At 43.9% G+C, this 14,680-nt stretch overlaps 1 protein-coding gene across 1 annotated transcript; it reads left to right on the forward strand.

The window, feature by feature from the left end:
• The first annotated feature begins 6,841 nt into the window (after window positions 1–6,841).
• Window positions 6,842–12,046, forward strand: SHISA3 (shisa family member 3). Its single transcript, XM_011362796.2, has 2 exons — window positions 6,842–7,849; window positions 10,514–12,046. The coding sequence occupies exons 1-2, from the start codon at window positions 7,573–7,575 to the stop codon at window positions 10,951–10,953; spliced, it is 717 nt and encodes a 238-aa protein (XP_011361098.1). The 5' UTR covers window positions 6,842–7,572; the 3' UTR covers window positions 10,954–12,046.
• Window positions 12,047–14,680: the final 2,634 nt, after the last annotated feature.

The raw sequence follows: 14,680 nt of genomic DNA on the forward strand, positions 1-14,680 counted from the left end.
GGATCCCGGGACTCAAACATTTTAAGTCTCTCCCTTTGATTCTTCTCTTGTCCCTTTAAGTTGGCCTTATTCTCAGAGATGCCTATTTTACAAGACAGACATCATGTCTTTGATGGCCCCAAGCAAACATCTCCACCATTCACAATCTAAAAAGAAGGGAAGCCTTTAAATCTCATGGAAAGACTCTGGCCATGCTTTGAGTCGTGTGCACATCCCTGGACTAATCACAGAGTCCAGGAATATAAGGAATTCTGATTGCGTCACTAAGATTTCATAACAAATCCTTGGCCAGGAGTAGAGCACCATGATTGACAGTCCCTCCAGGCTCACGTGGAATAGGGGTAAGTGAGTACTATTATCACAGCAGTCCTCAATCTTTTTGGCACCAGGGACTGGTGCTCCTATTAGAATCTAATGCCTGATGATCTGAGGTGGAGCTGAGGCGGTGATGCTAGCGCTGGGGAGAAGCTGCAAATACAGATGAAGCTTTGCTCTCTTATTAGCCACTAACCTCCTGCTGTGCTGCCCAGTTCCTAACAGGCCACTGATGGCTACCAACCAGTCTATGGCCCAGGGGTTGGGGACCCCTGTATTATAAGAATGGGGGCAAGAATTCTGCTCAGGCCAAAAGAAAGATCAAGAGAGATAGAGTAGATAGATACAGAAAATTAGGCCCTGAGTGAAGATGTAAATCACTCTCTTATCAATAAACTAAATTTAGTACCAGACTTTGTGACATTTTATGCCTTCTTAGGAAGACGAGGGGGAGTGTATGCGGACAGCGAAGATTATTTATTGGATTTTCTCTGTTTTCAAGAGAACTGAGGTTGCCAAATAACTATGTTCTAGATGGAAGAGGCAGAATGGCACATAAACTAAAAAATTACTGAATCCTAATTTTTTTATATACTAAATTTGAATAGTCCTGCAGACGGCTACAAATGTGGTCTCTACTTCAAGTCCAATACAAATGGAGAAGCCAAGGAAAGATGCCAGGAATGAGTTTCTTCTTGTCCTTAATAAAAAAATATGCTAAAGAAGTATAAAGTGGGGTTACTGTACAGAATGAATGGTTGGATGAAATTAGATGATGGAGCAGATCAAATAGAAAGAATTCCAATGCACAGTTATGAGGACAGGATGAAGGGTGCATGAGCGCTAGATACGAAAGGCTAATATTTAGGAAGATGACACTATTGACCCATTATAGGAATGTATAACATTGAATTCATTTTCCATGCTGCATTTTTTATTGTGTCTGTTACATCTAAGTTCTCTTATGCCGTCAAATGACTCACAGCAGGTGTTTGCAAGCCATGGTCAAGTGTGCATTCTCTATTCTTGAGAAAGAGGAAACTTAGTCGACCCACACGTGTGGAAGTTAAGAACTTTGCATTATTGAGCCCTTATGTTACCAATAGAGCTAACTAAATACAGGCTATTTGAAAAGGAGAAAAATTAAAATAAAAGATACCTTTGACAGCAATTATATAGCAGCTTTCAAAAGAATTCCTTATGATTTACAAACTTTGAGGATGACTTAAAATTTTTCAAAACATTCCATGTGGCTGGTAAAGGTGAGAAGGGGAGTAAGAAGATACAAACATGACAAGAGCCCCCTGTATTTTCTTCTCTAAAAACCTCCCACCACCAGAAGAACACATGGTCGCTGAGCAGCAACTTACCATTTTTCCAGGGTCAGTTCGCTTCCTGTGCTTCTCTAAACCTGGCTGAAAGCCAGCTCCTTGGGGAGTCCCAGGAATTGGGGCTGGCTTCTCTTCATTCTGCAAGCACTCAGAAGGAAATGTTCCTTGCTGAGAAAGGGGCGGTGTTGGGGAAGAATCTATCTACCGTCAAGGAAGTTTCGATTAAATACGATGCCAATTAATTTAATTTATATTTCTGCATGAAAAATGTCATTCTATTATACATGCACTGGAAGGATGCCAGGATCCCAGGTTAATAAATTACATCTCTAGTGACATAATATGGAATCACAGACTAATTGGGTACTTATTAAATGCTCACCTGTGTTTGGGGCTACGCCTTGTAGAAATCCAGCTGAAATATAAGGTCTGTCTCACAGGGTCTATCCCTATTCTGTGATCATTGACACCCACCTTATCCTCCTCTGCTCCTAGCTTTGGGGCATGTCTCAGGAGAACAACTCTAAAAGTGAATAATTAATATTCGATTGCCAGTGGTTATAAATGGGCACGTTGAATGAAGAAGGGAATGAATGATGGAGAACTGTAAATAATCCACTCTAAAAAATAATCAGGACATAGACTTATTCTGGTTAGCAGGAAACATGCCATAATTATTTGACTATAGATTCAAACCAGCTGGTGGTAGGTAATACCCACTGGTTCTGAAGCCCCTACTCTAAGCCAGACTTGCTACATGTTTTATTTCAAATCCTACAACAATCCTTTAAGGAAGGAGTTGTTCCCTTTCACATCCACACCTGCTTTTAGAAATATGGAAACTGAGGTTCAGTAAGCTGAAATGAGCTTGCTCAAGGTCACATGACCAGAAAGAGATACACTCAAACCCAGACTTGTCTGACTCAAAACTAGAATATTCTTTCTATTGTGCTGGTTGATTTTCTCTGCATCATAGCTCTTATACAAGTGTCACAACTGTCTCCATGGGGGTTTGGCTGGTGACTGCCCTATTCTAGCAGCGCTGACACACTGGACAGTTCTTGATGAGCTACATTTACAATTGTCTTCAGGAGTTGACTCTGCAAATACTCCCAGAAATTCACTGTGCTCCCCATTGGTATAACTCCAAGAGATACTCACTTGTTGCAGCTCTAGACAGTAGTGAAATGAATGTGAGTCTGTTGTCACAAGTTCTTAACTAGTCATTTGTTGTTTACAGTCAGTTATTTACTCAACATTTACTGAGCATTCACTATGTACCAGGGGCTCTGCTAGGTTCTAGGATACAATGAGAAAACAAGAGATCAGACTAATGGGGAAGCCAGATGCCTTATCACAAAATACAATGAAGTATGGTAAATACTATAAGATCACTAGAGAAAAACATTCATTTTGTCATTTATTCAAACATTCACTTATTCCCTCTAGGACTATTTACTGAGTTCCTATGATGCGCTAGGCAACAGGCCCACTCTACTTTGTGCAAGCCAGTACAAGAATAAACAGGAAGTCCACTAGCCTGAACCTGCTGGGCCCCTCCTTCTTCCCATCCTTGACTCCATCTTGCACTGCAGGGGGTCCCTCTTGTACTGGTTCAGAAATACTAGCCTGTGTTTTTAATCACCGTCCCCTAGAACTACTTAAGACCAGGAAGAGACTTCTGCGAACCCTGGAAGCGAGCTTGTGTCTATTTGAGCCGGAAGTGCTGGGATTCCAAGTCCCAAAGAGGGGTACAGAAAGGGAGGAAATGGGCTTTGGGTGGGCAAGTCCCTCTGGCTCTATTCATTCTTTCCCCTGTAGGTGGAGGCAAGGGATAAGGAGGATGGTCCTCAGACCAGAAGCCCCTGAATCACCTGGGAGCCTGCTGGAAATGAAGAAGCACGGGCCAATCCACAGACCATGGTGATCAAAATCTGCATTTTAGTCAGGTTCCCAGGTGATTTCATATGTGTATTTAGTTTGAGAAACACTGCTCTAAGAGCCCTATGCCTAATCCCCTCTTTATAAATCTGATGCTGGGGAAGGGCCGGCTTGAGGCTGGGCTGCCAGGATCTGGGAGTATTCTTTTGGGCACCTTGCTGTTCTCTAGTGGTGAATACGTGTCAAAGCAAATTTGAGAAAAAATACCTTTCCAGTAACTCAAATTGACAGAGTCCTGGAAAAGAGATTTATAGTAAATGATCCAAAGAAGAGAATTCCATTAAGTCATGGGCAAAGTAGTTAAAGAAAGGTTAGTGATAATGAATCACTCTAGGGAACGTTGAAAAACTTTTTGTTGTCTATTTTATTTCTGGTTCCAATGCAAATGAACTGGAAAGATTTCCTTAGCTAAAGTTAACCGTCATTATTTATTTATTTTTTCACTTCCGTATTCCTTTGGCTTTTTCTCACCCTTTCCTTAGTACTTCTGATGCATCCATTTTGCCCTATTTTCTTCACTTCTCTGCTTTTGCTTTTGCCAATCTTTCAATCTGCTCTAAAGAATAGAAAACAAAGAAAAGCGTTCAGGACAAGGTTTAAAATATGGTCCAGTGCTAGTTTTATGCTACTACTGATTCCTATCGATTAACAATAAAATTTTTTTAACATGTTATTTTTGTTCATACAAAAAGTAAAAAGTAGAATTGCATTTTGATTTTTACAAGTACCTTCACCCAGCTACAGTTACGATATTGCCAACTGAGTTTCAGTTTCATCTGTTCCACCTTCGCATCTCTATTTCTCCCCTACCTTTTCCTTTATTTCCCCTCTCTCCTTCCACTCCCTCCCCCCACCCCATTTATTAAAGCAAATCCCAGACATCATATCATTTAACTCATTTCCTATACAATTTCCTGGAGGCAGGGCCACAAGAGAATGTAGGCTGAGGAAATGACCTCTTATGATTGTGTTCTTCACCAAAATATGGAATTTGTGTTACTTAGATAAGGAAAAATATAGAATTTCTAAAACCTCTACATAATACCCTAGATGACGTAGATTTTATTTTCCATTTTCATGTCCTCCCCCTAGGGTCTTTGAAGGAGGTCCATGAGAACTTTTTAATCTTCCTTTACTATTAAAGTAGTAACAGAATAAGAAACTTTGAGTGTTTATAAACCTAAAAGGAAGTATATATTCTCTTACTGTTCCCAAAGAGTATTCTGAGAACACTTTTGCAGTTAAAATTTGTCATGTAAAATTTGAGGAGATATTCCATGTCAAGGAATCAAACACATTTCCCCCTATGCAACACAAACACATTTCCCCCTAACCCGATTGTTGTACTGGTTTAAAAGCACTTTGGATCAGGACTTAAATATAAAAGCATGGTGTACCATTGTTTTAATGTTCACACACATCAGCTCTATGGCGTACCAAGTAATTTGGAGGTTCGGTAATTTTCCCTTAGTAAATATCCAACTAAATTCGAGTAAAATGTCCAAATAAGTCAAATAGACAAGGGCTTTGAATGAGGGAATTAATTCTAGTTGATGTCCCAAGGAAAAGAATCCCACTGTGGCATGGAGAATGTAATTAATGGGAGGTGAGCGTCAACAAATCACTCCTTAAAATATTAATGCTACCAAAGAACAGCTGGATAATGAGAGAAACTTGACCCTTGGGGGACTAGCAAATGTTGCCATTGCTGCTACAGAATTTTATGTAGTTGTGATGTAATGGAATTCCTCTAAATTTACCAAAAATAATATTAAGAGGTGTGGTTCTGGGAAAGTTATTAGCAGTAAACATGTCTTTGTAGTTTTATCATCTTATTATAATCACTATATCTCACTTTTGCTGTGGTTCTAAATGACTTTCCCCCCTTAATTGCTCAGGGTATAAATAATCCAAACAATACTACTAAAATCAACATAAAAAAACCGTTCAATCTGGCAAGAAGATTTTTTTTTGGTAAATAAAAACACAGTAAGAAATTTCTGCAAAATAATTTTCCATATGCTTAATTTTTAAGTCAAGAAAAACTGTTCCATTGTTTGTGGATAAAAGCCCGAATTTAATTTGGTTTTACTCTATTGCTTATTATTGTCCCCCCAAAAATTTAAGAGAGCAATAAAGCTAAATATTTACACATTCTTACTTAAAATCTGAAATGTTGAGCAGTATTTTTACATTTACGTAATTAAATGCTAATCCCAATATTTAAAACCAGAAGTAATTATTTACTTGGGGTAAACTTTAACAGGTTTTTAGAAAGAAACCGTTTTATTCAAAAAATTTTTTTAACTTTTTTTTTTTAAGCTTCCCCGAACCAACTGGGACCATGGAGAAGCTGCGGGCATGGTAAACGCTTTGACCGCACATTTTTTATTGTTGGTTACTGCGAACTTGGTCGCTTTTGTTCCACTCAGCTTGCCAACATCTAAATCAGTGACACGGGCATTCAGCATGTTTGACAAATAAGTTGAGATACGCGGAACATATTCGCGCATACCAATAAACGATGAGAGGAAGTTCAGGATGCAGTAAAAATAAATTCTTGCGTTTAGCCCAGGTTTCACATAACACCAGTTTCATAAGGCACTTACGCCGCTGAAGGAGCAGTGCCCCTGAAAATAGCACACTGGGGACACATCATTTAAATAAATGTGTTTCTTTGCCCGAACAGAAGTTCAGATCTGCTCAATTATCATTAATTTAGTTGTTTGATTTCTTTTTCAGGCGCGAATGGAGAAGTCGTGCTGTTTGAGGCTTTGCGAGCTGCCCTCGGCTGTTGGAGGTGACAAGTGATTCTTCACCCGGCGACGCGCAGGTTAGGAGGGTGGGGAAGAGTGCAAGTGTGTGTATTTGTGAAAATGTGCCGGCCCTCCTCGAAAAGTGAAAACTTAAGTGGAAAACTCAGTGCACATTTTGGCGGCCCCTAAAAATTATGTTAACCCTAGAACAGGTGTCCCAGAGACAAGTCCGGATCTGTGCAACAGGCGACAGAAGATTTGACAAACCTCAGTCACCGCGATCGTTTTTATTACATCCACAACAAGCAAAACCCGCGTCTCCACCCGCGTGCCAACACGCGTGAATAGACGCAGAAACCCGGCAGCCCTCCCCTCATTCTGCAGAGCTTTCTGGGCTGTGAGAGAGTTGGAGTGGGAGTGGGGAGGGCCTGGACCCTTTTAGTGTAGAGTTGAGTCCTGGGGGAGCGCCTGGTGGGCGGGGGTGGCCGGGGGAAGGCGGAGGATGGCGCGCGAACCAGAAAGCGCGAAGGACTAGCTGCCCGCGCCGCGCCGGCGGTGATTAGCTCCAGCGGCGCGACCCGGGAGGGAGGACTCTTTCTTCACCCTCGCTGTCTCCCCCTCCCTCTTCCTTTTTAAAGGACGCCTTGCAGGCAAAGCTGTCAGCAACTGGGAGGCCGTTTGTACTTGGCCGCTGCCACGCTGCCTCCTGCTTCCCTGACAGACAGGGGCGGGGGCTGAGGGGCCACTTCTCCCTCGACTCGCACGTGGGGATCTTAAATTCTTCCTTTGAGCTCGGCTTGGTACCCGGCGACAGCCACAAGTCGGTACACTGTGCGGCCCTGGATTTGCCAACCCCTGGCGCGATGGCTCCCGTGAGGAGTGGGGAGAAAGGTGGCAGAGGGTTCGACGCGCCCCTCGCGCAAGGAGCATTATGAGCCGGGCAAAGGGCAGCAGCAGCAGCCCCAGCAGCAGCCTTAGCCTGTGCCTCCTACGGGCCCTCGCCCAGTCGCCCCAGGGCACCATGCTGACCCCGGGTCTGCAGAGCCCGCGGCGCAGCTCCTGCTGCCACCCCGGCCCCTGCTAACCAGCGCGGGAGTGGCCTCCGCTGCCGGGGCAGCAGCCCGGGCCGCGCCCCAGGTAAGGTGGAACCGCGGTGCGCCCAGAGCCTCAGCTTAGCTCTTAGCTCTTCAGCTGCGTCCTCCTCCCCGCAGCCCAGGGCGCCTGCGGCGATGGGGGCGCTGCTGGCGCTCTGCCTCCTTCTGTGCTGGATGCGCTGGGGCCCGGCGGGAGCCCAGCAGCCGGGAGAGTACTGCCACGGTTGGGTGGACTTGCAGGGCAACTACCACGAGGGCTTTCAGTGTCCGGAGGACTTCGACACCCTGGACGCCACCATCTGCTGCGGCTCTTGCGCGCTGCGCTACTGCTGCGCCGCGGCCGACGCCAGGCTGGAGCAGGGCGGCTGCACCAACGACCGCGGTGAGCTGGAGCACCCGGGCATCACGGCGCGTAAGTGCGGGCCCCCAGGGCCGTCCGCGGCTGCGGTGTGTGCGGAAAGTGTGCGCGCTGGCAGGCACCCAAAGCCTTCCTAGGTCTGCGCAAAGTGGACGCAGCGAGGTGGGGGAATCAAGCAGGAGTGAATGGTCGCGTTTCAGGTCAGGGGGCCCTATTCCTTTGCAGTCCCGATTCCCGCCACACGCGGTCCCTGCGGGTCGGCCCAAAGCAAAGTTTGCAGGGACATCGAAGACCGTGGGGTTTGCACTGAGTGACCCTGAGAAAGAGAGCTGGAGTTCTCGGGCCCTCGAGAAGTTTCAGAGAAGGGCTGTGGTGGCAGCGTCAGGCTAGACTTGGGTTTTTGGGGCTGCGAGGGCGCCCCATTGCAGGACCTCATCACCCTGGGAGCTTCGCGAAGTGCGGATAGCTCAGGGATCGCTACTCTTGGGGTGCGCTCACCTGTATGTAGCCCCTCAGGGCTAAGGAACTTCAGCCACTTTTTTTTCTTTTGTGGTCTTTTGGCCGAGTTTCTAAACCTCTGCCCCATTATTCCGACTTCTTTTCATTTGTCTGCATCGAATTGCCCTCTCCGGCCCAAACCCTATTGTCACGCCTTTCAGAAATGCCCAGGTCCTCGAAGTGGAGCTTTGGAAACCTGGGTCGCAGGGGCTTCCCAGCTCCCTGGTCTCACGTCGGAAAACACGGGTCAAATTTCCGCTCATTTGAGAGCGGAATAAATCAGCGGAGGAACTTTACACGTTAAAAAGGAAAAAAAAAAAAAAAGCTTTCCACCTCAATCGGATCGTCAGGGAAATCCTTTAGAGCTCGAGGCGACGGTTTTACGGCCGGGAAACCTGAGGAGCTGGCGGAGCTGACAGCTGTGACACCCCAGAACTCCAGCGTGGAGGTCTGAAGCCGTCAGGAAAAGGTTCCCAGGAAAGGCAAGGAGAGGCTGGAGAGAGAAATAATGGTGCTGGGGCTCCCCACTCCACTATCCCCCCTCCCGCCCCCACCCAAGAGACCGATAAGCCAAGGAAAAGGAGAGCCTGTCCTTCCTTATAACGGCATTAGACTTTCAATAAATTGAAGTTTGGAGGTCAGAATTCCCAACTAGAGGATTTGAGAAGTGGCTACTGGAGAAAAGATGCTAAGGGGAAAGTAGGGAACTCTAGGCAGTTACGGCCTGTTAGAAAAATACAGACGCTTTCCCGTGGTTTTACTCCACTGACCCTGAGGCACCCCGGTTGCTTTCTACAGAGTAAGTGCCCAGTCTACAGTGAACTTGCCTTGCTGGACTCCCTCACTCTGCTCTGCTGCCCAAGGACAGCAGAAGAGAGGAAAGTCTCCTCAGTCACTGGGCCTGGGATCTGGCAAATTCTCATGGACTGTGGCTCTGTCTCTTGCCAGCCCCTGTAACCTTGGGCAAGTTACTTAACTGCTCTGGGACTCTTCTTAACTCTAAAATGGGCATATTGTTCTCAGAGTTAGGTTGTGGATTAAATGAAAGTATATGAATGATTAGCAAGGTGCTCAATAAGTGATTAGTAGTCACTTTCCCCTCGCCTTTCACAGGGTGCTACTAAACATGGCAGAATGGCTGGCACATTGAAGAGCTTACACCTAGGAGCCCACAGATATTGGGGTTTGATGGTTACCTGTTACTTGCTGCTTAAGTGTTTTTGGGAAAGTCAAAAACTCATATGTTTCCACATCTGGAAAAAAGAGCTTATCATGTCCAACTCACAGGGTCTCAGTGGGACTCGAATCTGATAATAAGAAAGCACCAGGCACGGGTAGGGCCTCTTAGTCAATGCAGGTTTTCTTCTATCTCTAAGCTGGAGGTTGCATCCAAGTGTTGCTCAGTCATACAGGGAAGACACCTAGAGAACTGCCCAAGGGATGCCTTAGGCAGGGGTGGGAAATTTTATGTCTGCCCTGTAGAGAGAAAAGGAAACGGGTTTGCTCTGTCTGAGGGATGCTGTCACAGAAAGTCTGGGCTACCAATACCAAGAACTGCGTCAGGATCTAAAGTTCAGCCTACCGTCTCAGGGTTTGGATGGGAATTGAGAGGTGTGGCAGCTGGAGTAGGCATCCCAAATTGTTTCTGGAAACATCCAGAAGTGACAATTAGTGGTACAATAGGCGATGCAGTTAATTGGGGGCCCGCTATGCATTTCTTTATACTGTTCCTTCTATAGTCTGATAAAATTCTAAGGGTCTAATTTAATAGGCCTGGTTCTCTTTGTTTAGATTGGAGATACTGGGTTGGGAGATAGCTTTCCAGCCTCAGTTATGGGTCAAAACCTTAAGTGCCCCACAGCGATAAAACTACTAAAACCCAGATTTAAACACAGAGTTACAGTAACTAAGAAAACTCACCTGTTTCCTCCTTCCAGTGCATGAACAGAAGGATAGAGTGTGTTCTTTCTGACTTCCAGAGGTATAATATGATGGCTAATTGCTAACAGAGGCTACAGTACCAGTTTCCTTCCTCCCCACTAGGAGCAAGAATATTCTGTCATCACAGTTTGCACTCTAGAAGTTATCAGTAACAAGCCCTGAGAAGTTGGGCTGATGACAGTGATAGTGCTGAGCTGCCCACCTCAAGGCCACCCTTAAGTCGCCCAGAGTTTGGGAGACCCTTGTCCCAGCATCTGTCTGTTTGTTTTTGCCTTTTAGAGCCTGTCTACGTTCCCTTCCTGATTGTCGGCTCCATCTTCATTGCCTTCATCATCCTGGGCTCTTTAGTGGCTATTTATTGCTGCACCTGCTTGAGACCCAAGGAGCCCTCGCAGCAGCCAATCCGCTTCTCGCTCCGCAGCTATCAGAGAGAGACCCTGCCCATGATTTTGACCTCCACGAACCTCAGAGCACCTTCCAGGCAGTCCAGCACGGCCACCAGCTCCAGCTCCACAGGGGGCTCCATCCGCAGGTTCTCTTTTGCCAGGGCGGAGCCAGGCTGCCTGGTGCCCTCACCGCCCCCGCCCTATACCACAGGCCACCCAATCCACCTGACTCAGCCATCTGGTTTCCTTGTGTCACCCCAGTACTTTGCTTACCCGCTCCAGCAGGAGCCTCCCCTACCTGGGAAGACCTGTCCAGACTTCAGTTCCAGTTGATAAGCCATGGCCATAAATCCACCATGTAGTGTAATGGCAAAAGGTAGAGTGCTCCTGCCATTGCCACAAATATTTCTGAGGAAATTTCCCTTGAACCTAGTAACGTCATGGAGGAAAGTATTAGGAAAACATATCTTCTAGTCTTAAGGTTCCTGGCTGCAATCACAGAATGGCTATGTTAGATAGTTGTTTTGTGGCTTTGAAAACATGGTGAGCATTACGTTTCAATTTACGCTACTTTCATATATACAACTGTTCAACTTTAAAGTTGCAAACTGGCTGAAGATGTTTTATTGGACAATTTGGCTGTACTGTTTAGAAAGTCTACTTTTTTTTTTCATTTTAATTTGTTTAGTGAGTTATAATACAAATATATACATAAATAAGCAAAGAAAAGTACCTGATTGTAATTATTGAAGGTTCGCTTAAAAAAATTAACTACTAAGGAAACTGAGGGGATAGTGAAAACCTATTTATGATTTTGGGAGCAACCTAACCATGAATAATATCGGCATCATCAGAAGTTACCTTTTAAGTTAATAACTAAATTTTGTTTAAAATATAAGAGATTTTTTAGAATACAAGATTTCAATAACCACGAATTTAAAGTTTTAAATATTTACTCAGATGTTCATTGTAACACAGATTGTATGTAAAAGCATTTCCCCACCCATCGGAGGGAATATTTATTGCAGACTTTTTGTTCAGCAATATTTCGTGCTTAAATGAATGCTGCTCAGCTGGGTCTTAAAACATTTACATGTAAAATGAGTTGTGTATAAATGTAAAGATTGTAATTTAATGGATTTACCACATTGACGGTACTAATTATTTAGTAGTCACACTGTAAGTTTTTATGTTAATAATTGTGGAATTCAAAGTCCAGCTATTGGTTATAATCTTCTAATACTGCATATCTCAAGTGTCACTGAATTCCATGTCTGATGACTACATATTTGGGCATATATCCTGCTGGGTTAGAATAAATAAAATACTTTGTTTTTGTGAAATCTATTCAAAATTTTACATCACAGGACTTCATTTTATCTTCTTAATAATGCTCTGTTATCCAATAAAAGGAAATTACTTATCATTTCATATTTTGAAATGCAAAGAAAAAAGATCCTACACTGATTTTGACTTACATTATAAAGCTATTTTGTGTATCAGGGATGATGAAAGCAGCAAAGGTTGTAAATTTTTCTAGAGGCATCAGCCTGTGGGCTACATGTAACTCTCAAATATGATGGGATAGTTCTCATAAGATTCTGGATTTCTGGCTTCTCATGGCACCTAGAAGATGTGGCAGTGAGGGTCCTATATCATCATGGGATCCAGCTGGCCCTTTTCTGACAGGACATTTGACATTCACCAGCCTCCTGCTTGGTCTCCCTCACCTGACACATCTCCCTCAGTTTTGTTACCTACCTGGCCCCTGTGGGTGTTGTTTGGGAACCCAGGTTTATATGAATTCATACTATGATATGTCACCCTTATTAGCTCTTTTCAATTATAGCTAGTTAGAGGTAAGATTCTGACCTAAAAGAGTCTATAGGCCCTGCCTCTTTGTTTTCTAGCTGAGGAAACAAGTTCAAATATATTGGGACTTTGCTCAGTCTAATGGCAGAGGAGCTTGGATGTCTAGTCTCCTACTTCCTCCTGTATGTAAATGGCCCAACTTCCAGTATCCCAAATTAGCCCAGATAATTAAGGAACAAAAAAAAAGAAAGGGAGAGGAAAGGAAGGAAGAAAGAAAGGAGGGGAGGGAAGGAAGGAGGGAGGAAGGGAGAAAAAGCTGAGCATAAAGGATAGACATTTGTGAACAAGCTCTGGAACACATTCCTATGTCGTTAGACTGGCTTTATTCATGTTTGTTGGATACAGTTTCTTTCATATTCCTAAGTTAATCTTTACTGGGCTCTTATGAACCAAACACTATTGTAAATATTTACATATATGAACTCATTTTGTCCTCCAAAAAAACACAACAGGGAGTTATTAAAATTTCTATTTTACAGATTTGGAAACTGAGGCACAGAGACATGAAGTAACTTGCCCAAGATCCCATAGGCAGTCAGTACTGGAGATGTGTGCCAAACCAGATTTAAACATCGAGGGAACACCTGCACTGAGGTTTTGAAGCCTTGTGCATGAAATTCACTAGAGATTAAAGCGTGAGGCCCAGCCCTTCTCTCTGAGGCATGATTGTTAACTCTGTTGTACCCAGTGAGCTCTCCTTAGAATAATTATTTTGTGACATCCCTTTAACTGTCCTAAAATACAATTCATAGATAGTATTGCTCATTGTACGTATAATTTAAAAAAAATCAATATAATGCCCTAATGGTAAATAGAAAAGGAGAAAGAAAAGGAAAGGAATTTATTTCAAAATGCAATGGCTTGGGCAGACTAAACAAAGGATTCAGATGCAAATCTCTTAGAAGCACTGAAATATGACAGCTCCAAATCCGGATCGATGCAGGTTTGCTAGACTGGCAAACCGAACACCACAGATACACTGCTGCTGTTAATGTGATTTTTCCAAACAAAGCAAAGTTTGATCTTCCTTTGATGTGCAAATAGTTAGCTATCTGGAAAACTCAGTGTACACTAAGGCAGCACAAAAAACACTTTATCAGAAAAATGGGATTAGGTTTTTCCCCGAAAAGGAATGTGGGACATTCTAAAGCCGTGCTGATGGACATTAAGTCTTATTGTGTGGACTGTCCCATGTATTGTAGCATCTCTCCAATGAATGCTCATAGCACACCTGCCCCACCCCCAAAACATTGATGCCAGAGACGCACTCACACTATTCCACTATGTCCTCTAGAGGGTGGAACTGCTCCCCCTGAAAACCACCTAGTTTGTCAGGTTTCTCTAGTGGTTGTACTTTTATTTGCCATCTTTTGGGGAGCAGTTTGTATCTATTAGGCAGAATAATACTGAGGAATTCTGAAAGCTGACATCTGCAACCTTCCCTTCCTTAGCAGCATGCTCTCATCAATCAAATTAACTGGCTATAAACTGTTTACAATGAGGGAGACATTGTGTACCTCACTGAAATAAAGCATTCAATGACACTGAATCAAATGACATATAGTGCATATCTTTGAACTTCCCTCTGGAAGCTATGTAGCTGATAATACTATTATTCACAATATCGGGGTAAAAAGTCCATCCTGTGGCAGATTTCCAGATACTGTCCTATTCGACAAGCATTTGTTGGATACCACCTATGGGTTAGGCACTGTGCTAGGGGATGGGAGTACTAAGATGAATAACATGCAGTTCTGATTCAAGGAGCCACTAACTCCATGGACTCAGGTATGATAACAAATACTTCTGATAAGAAGTTATAGGTGCTTTATAAAAGCACATTATCTTTCCTGCTTTCCAGGTGCTCACAGTCATGTAGGAGAAAACGAACCCATAAATCAACACTTAGAATTCATATGGTGACTGCAATGATAGAGGAAGTACATACAGAGTTCCCTGGCAGCACATATGAAGGGGATAGTTATCTTGGAGAGGTTGAGATTGGACCTGAGCCTTGAAAGATGAATTAGATGTGAGTGGAAGAAGACAGGGCGCAGGGAGGGAGAGAGAGAAGAGTGTTGGAAATGAGAGGAAGAGCATAATTAGGCAAAGTGAAGAATTCACAGGCAGAGAAGCACCCATGAGTGTAAAAGAATAGGGAACATTCTGGAAACTGGACAAAGAATTC

The sequence above is a fragment of the Pteropus vampyrus genome, unplaced genomic scaffold, assembly GCF_000151845.1.
Source record: "Pteropus vampyrus isolate Shadow unplaced genomic scaffold, Pvam_2.0 Scaffold79, whole genome shotgun sequence".
NCBI lineage: Eukaryota > Metazoa > Chordata > Mammalia > Chiroptera > Pteropodidae > Pteropus > Pteropus vampyrus.

Coding starts and splice junctions, on each gene's coding strand:
- SHISA3 (XM_011362796.2), top strand. CDS start 7,573: ATGGGGGCGCTGCTGGCGCTCTGCCTCCTTCTGTGCTGGATGCGCTGG. Junction 7,850..10,513: donor GCACCCGGGCATCACGGCGC/GTAAGTGCGGGC, acceptor TTTGCCTTTTAG/AGCCTGTCTACGTTCCCTTC.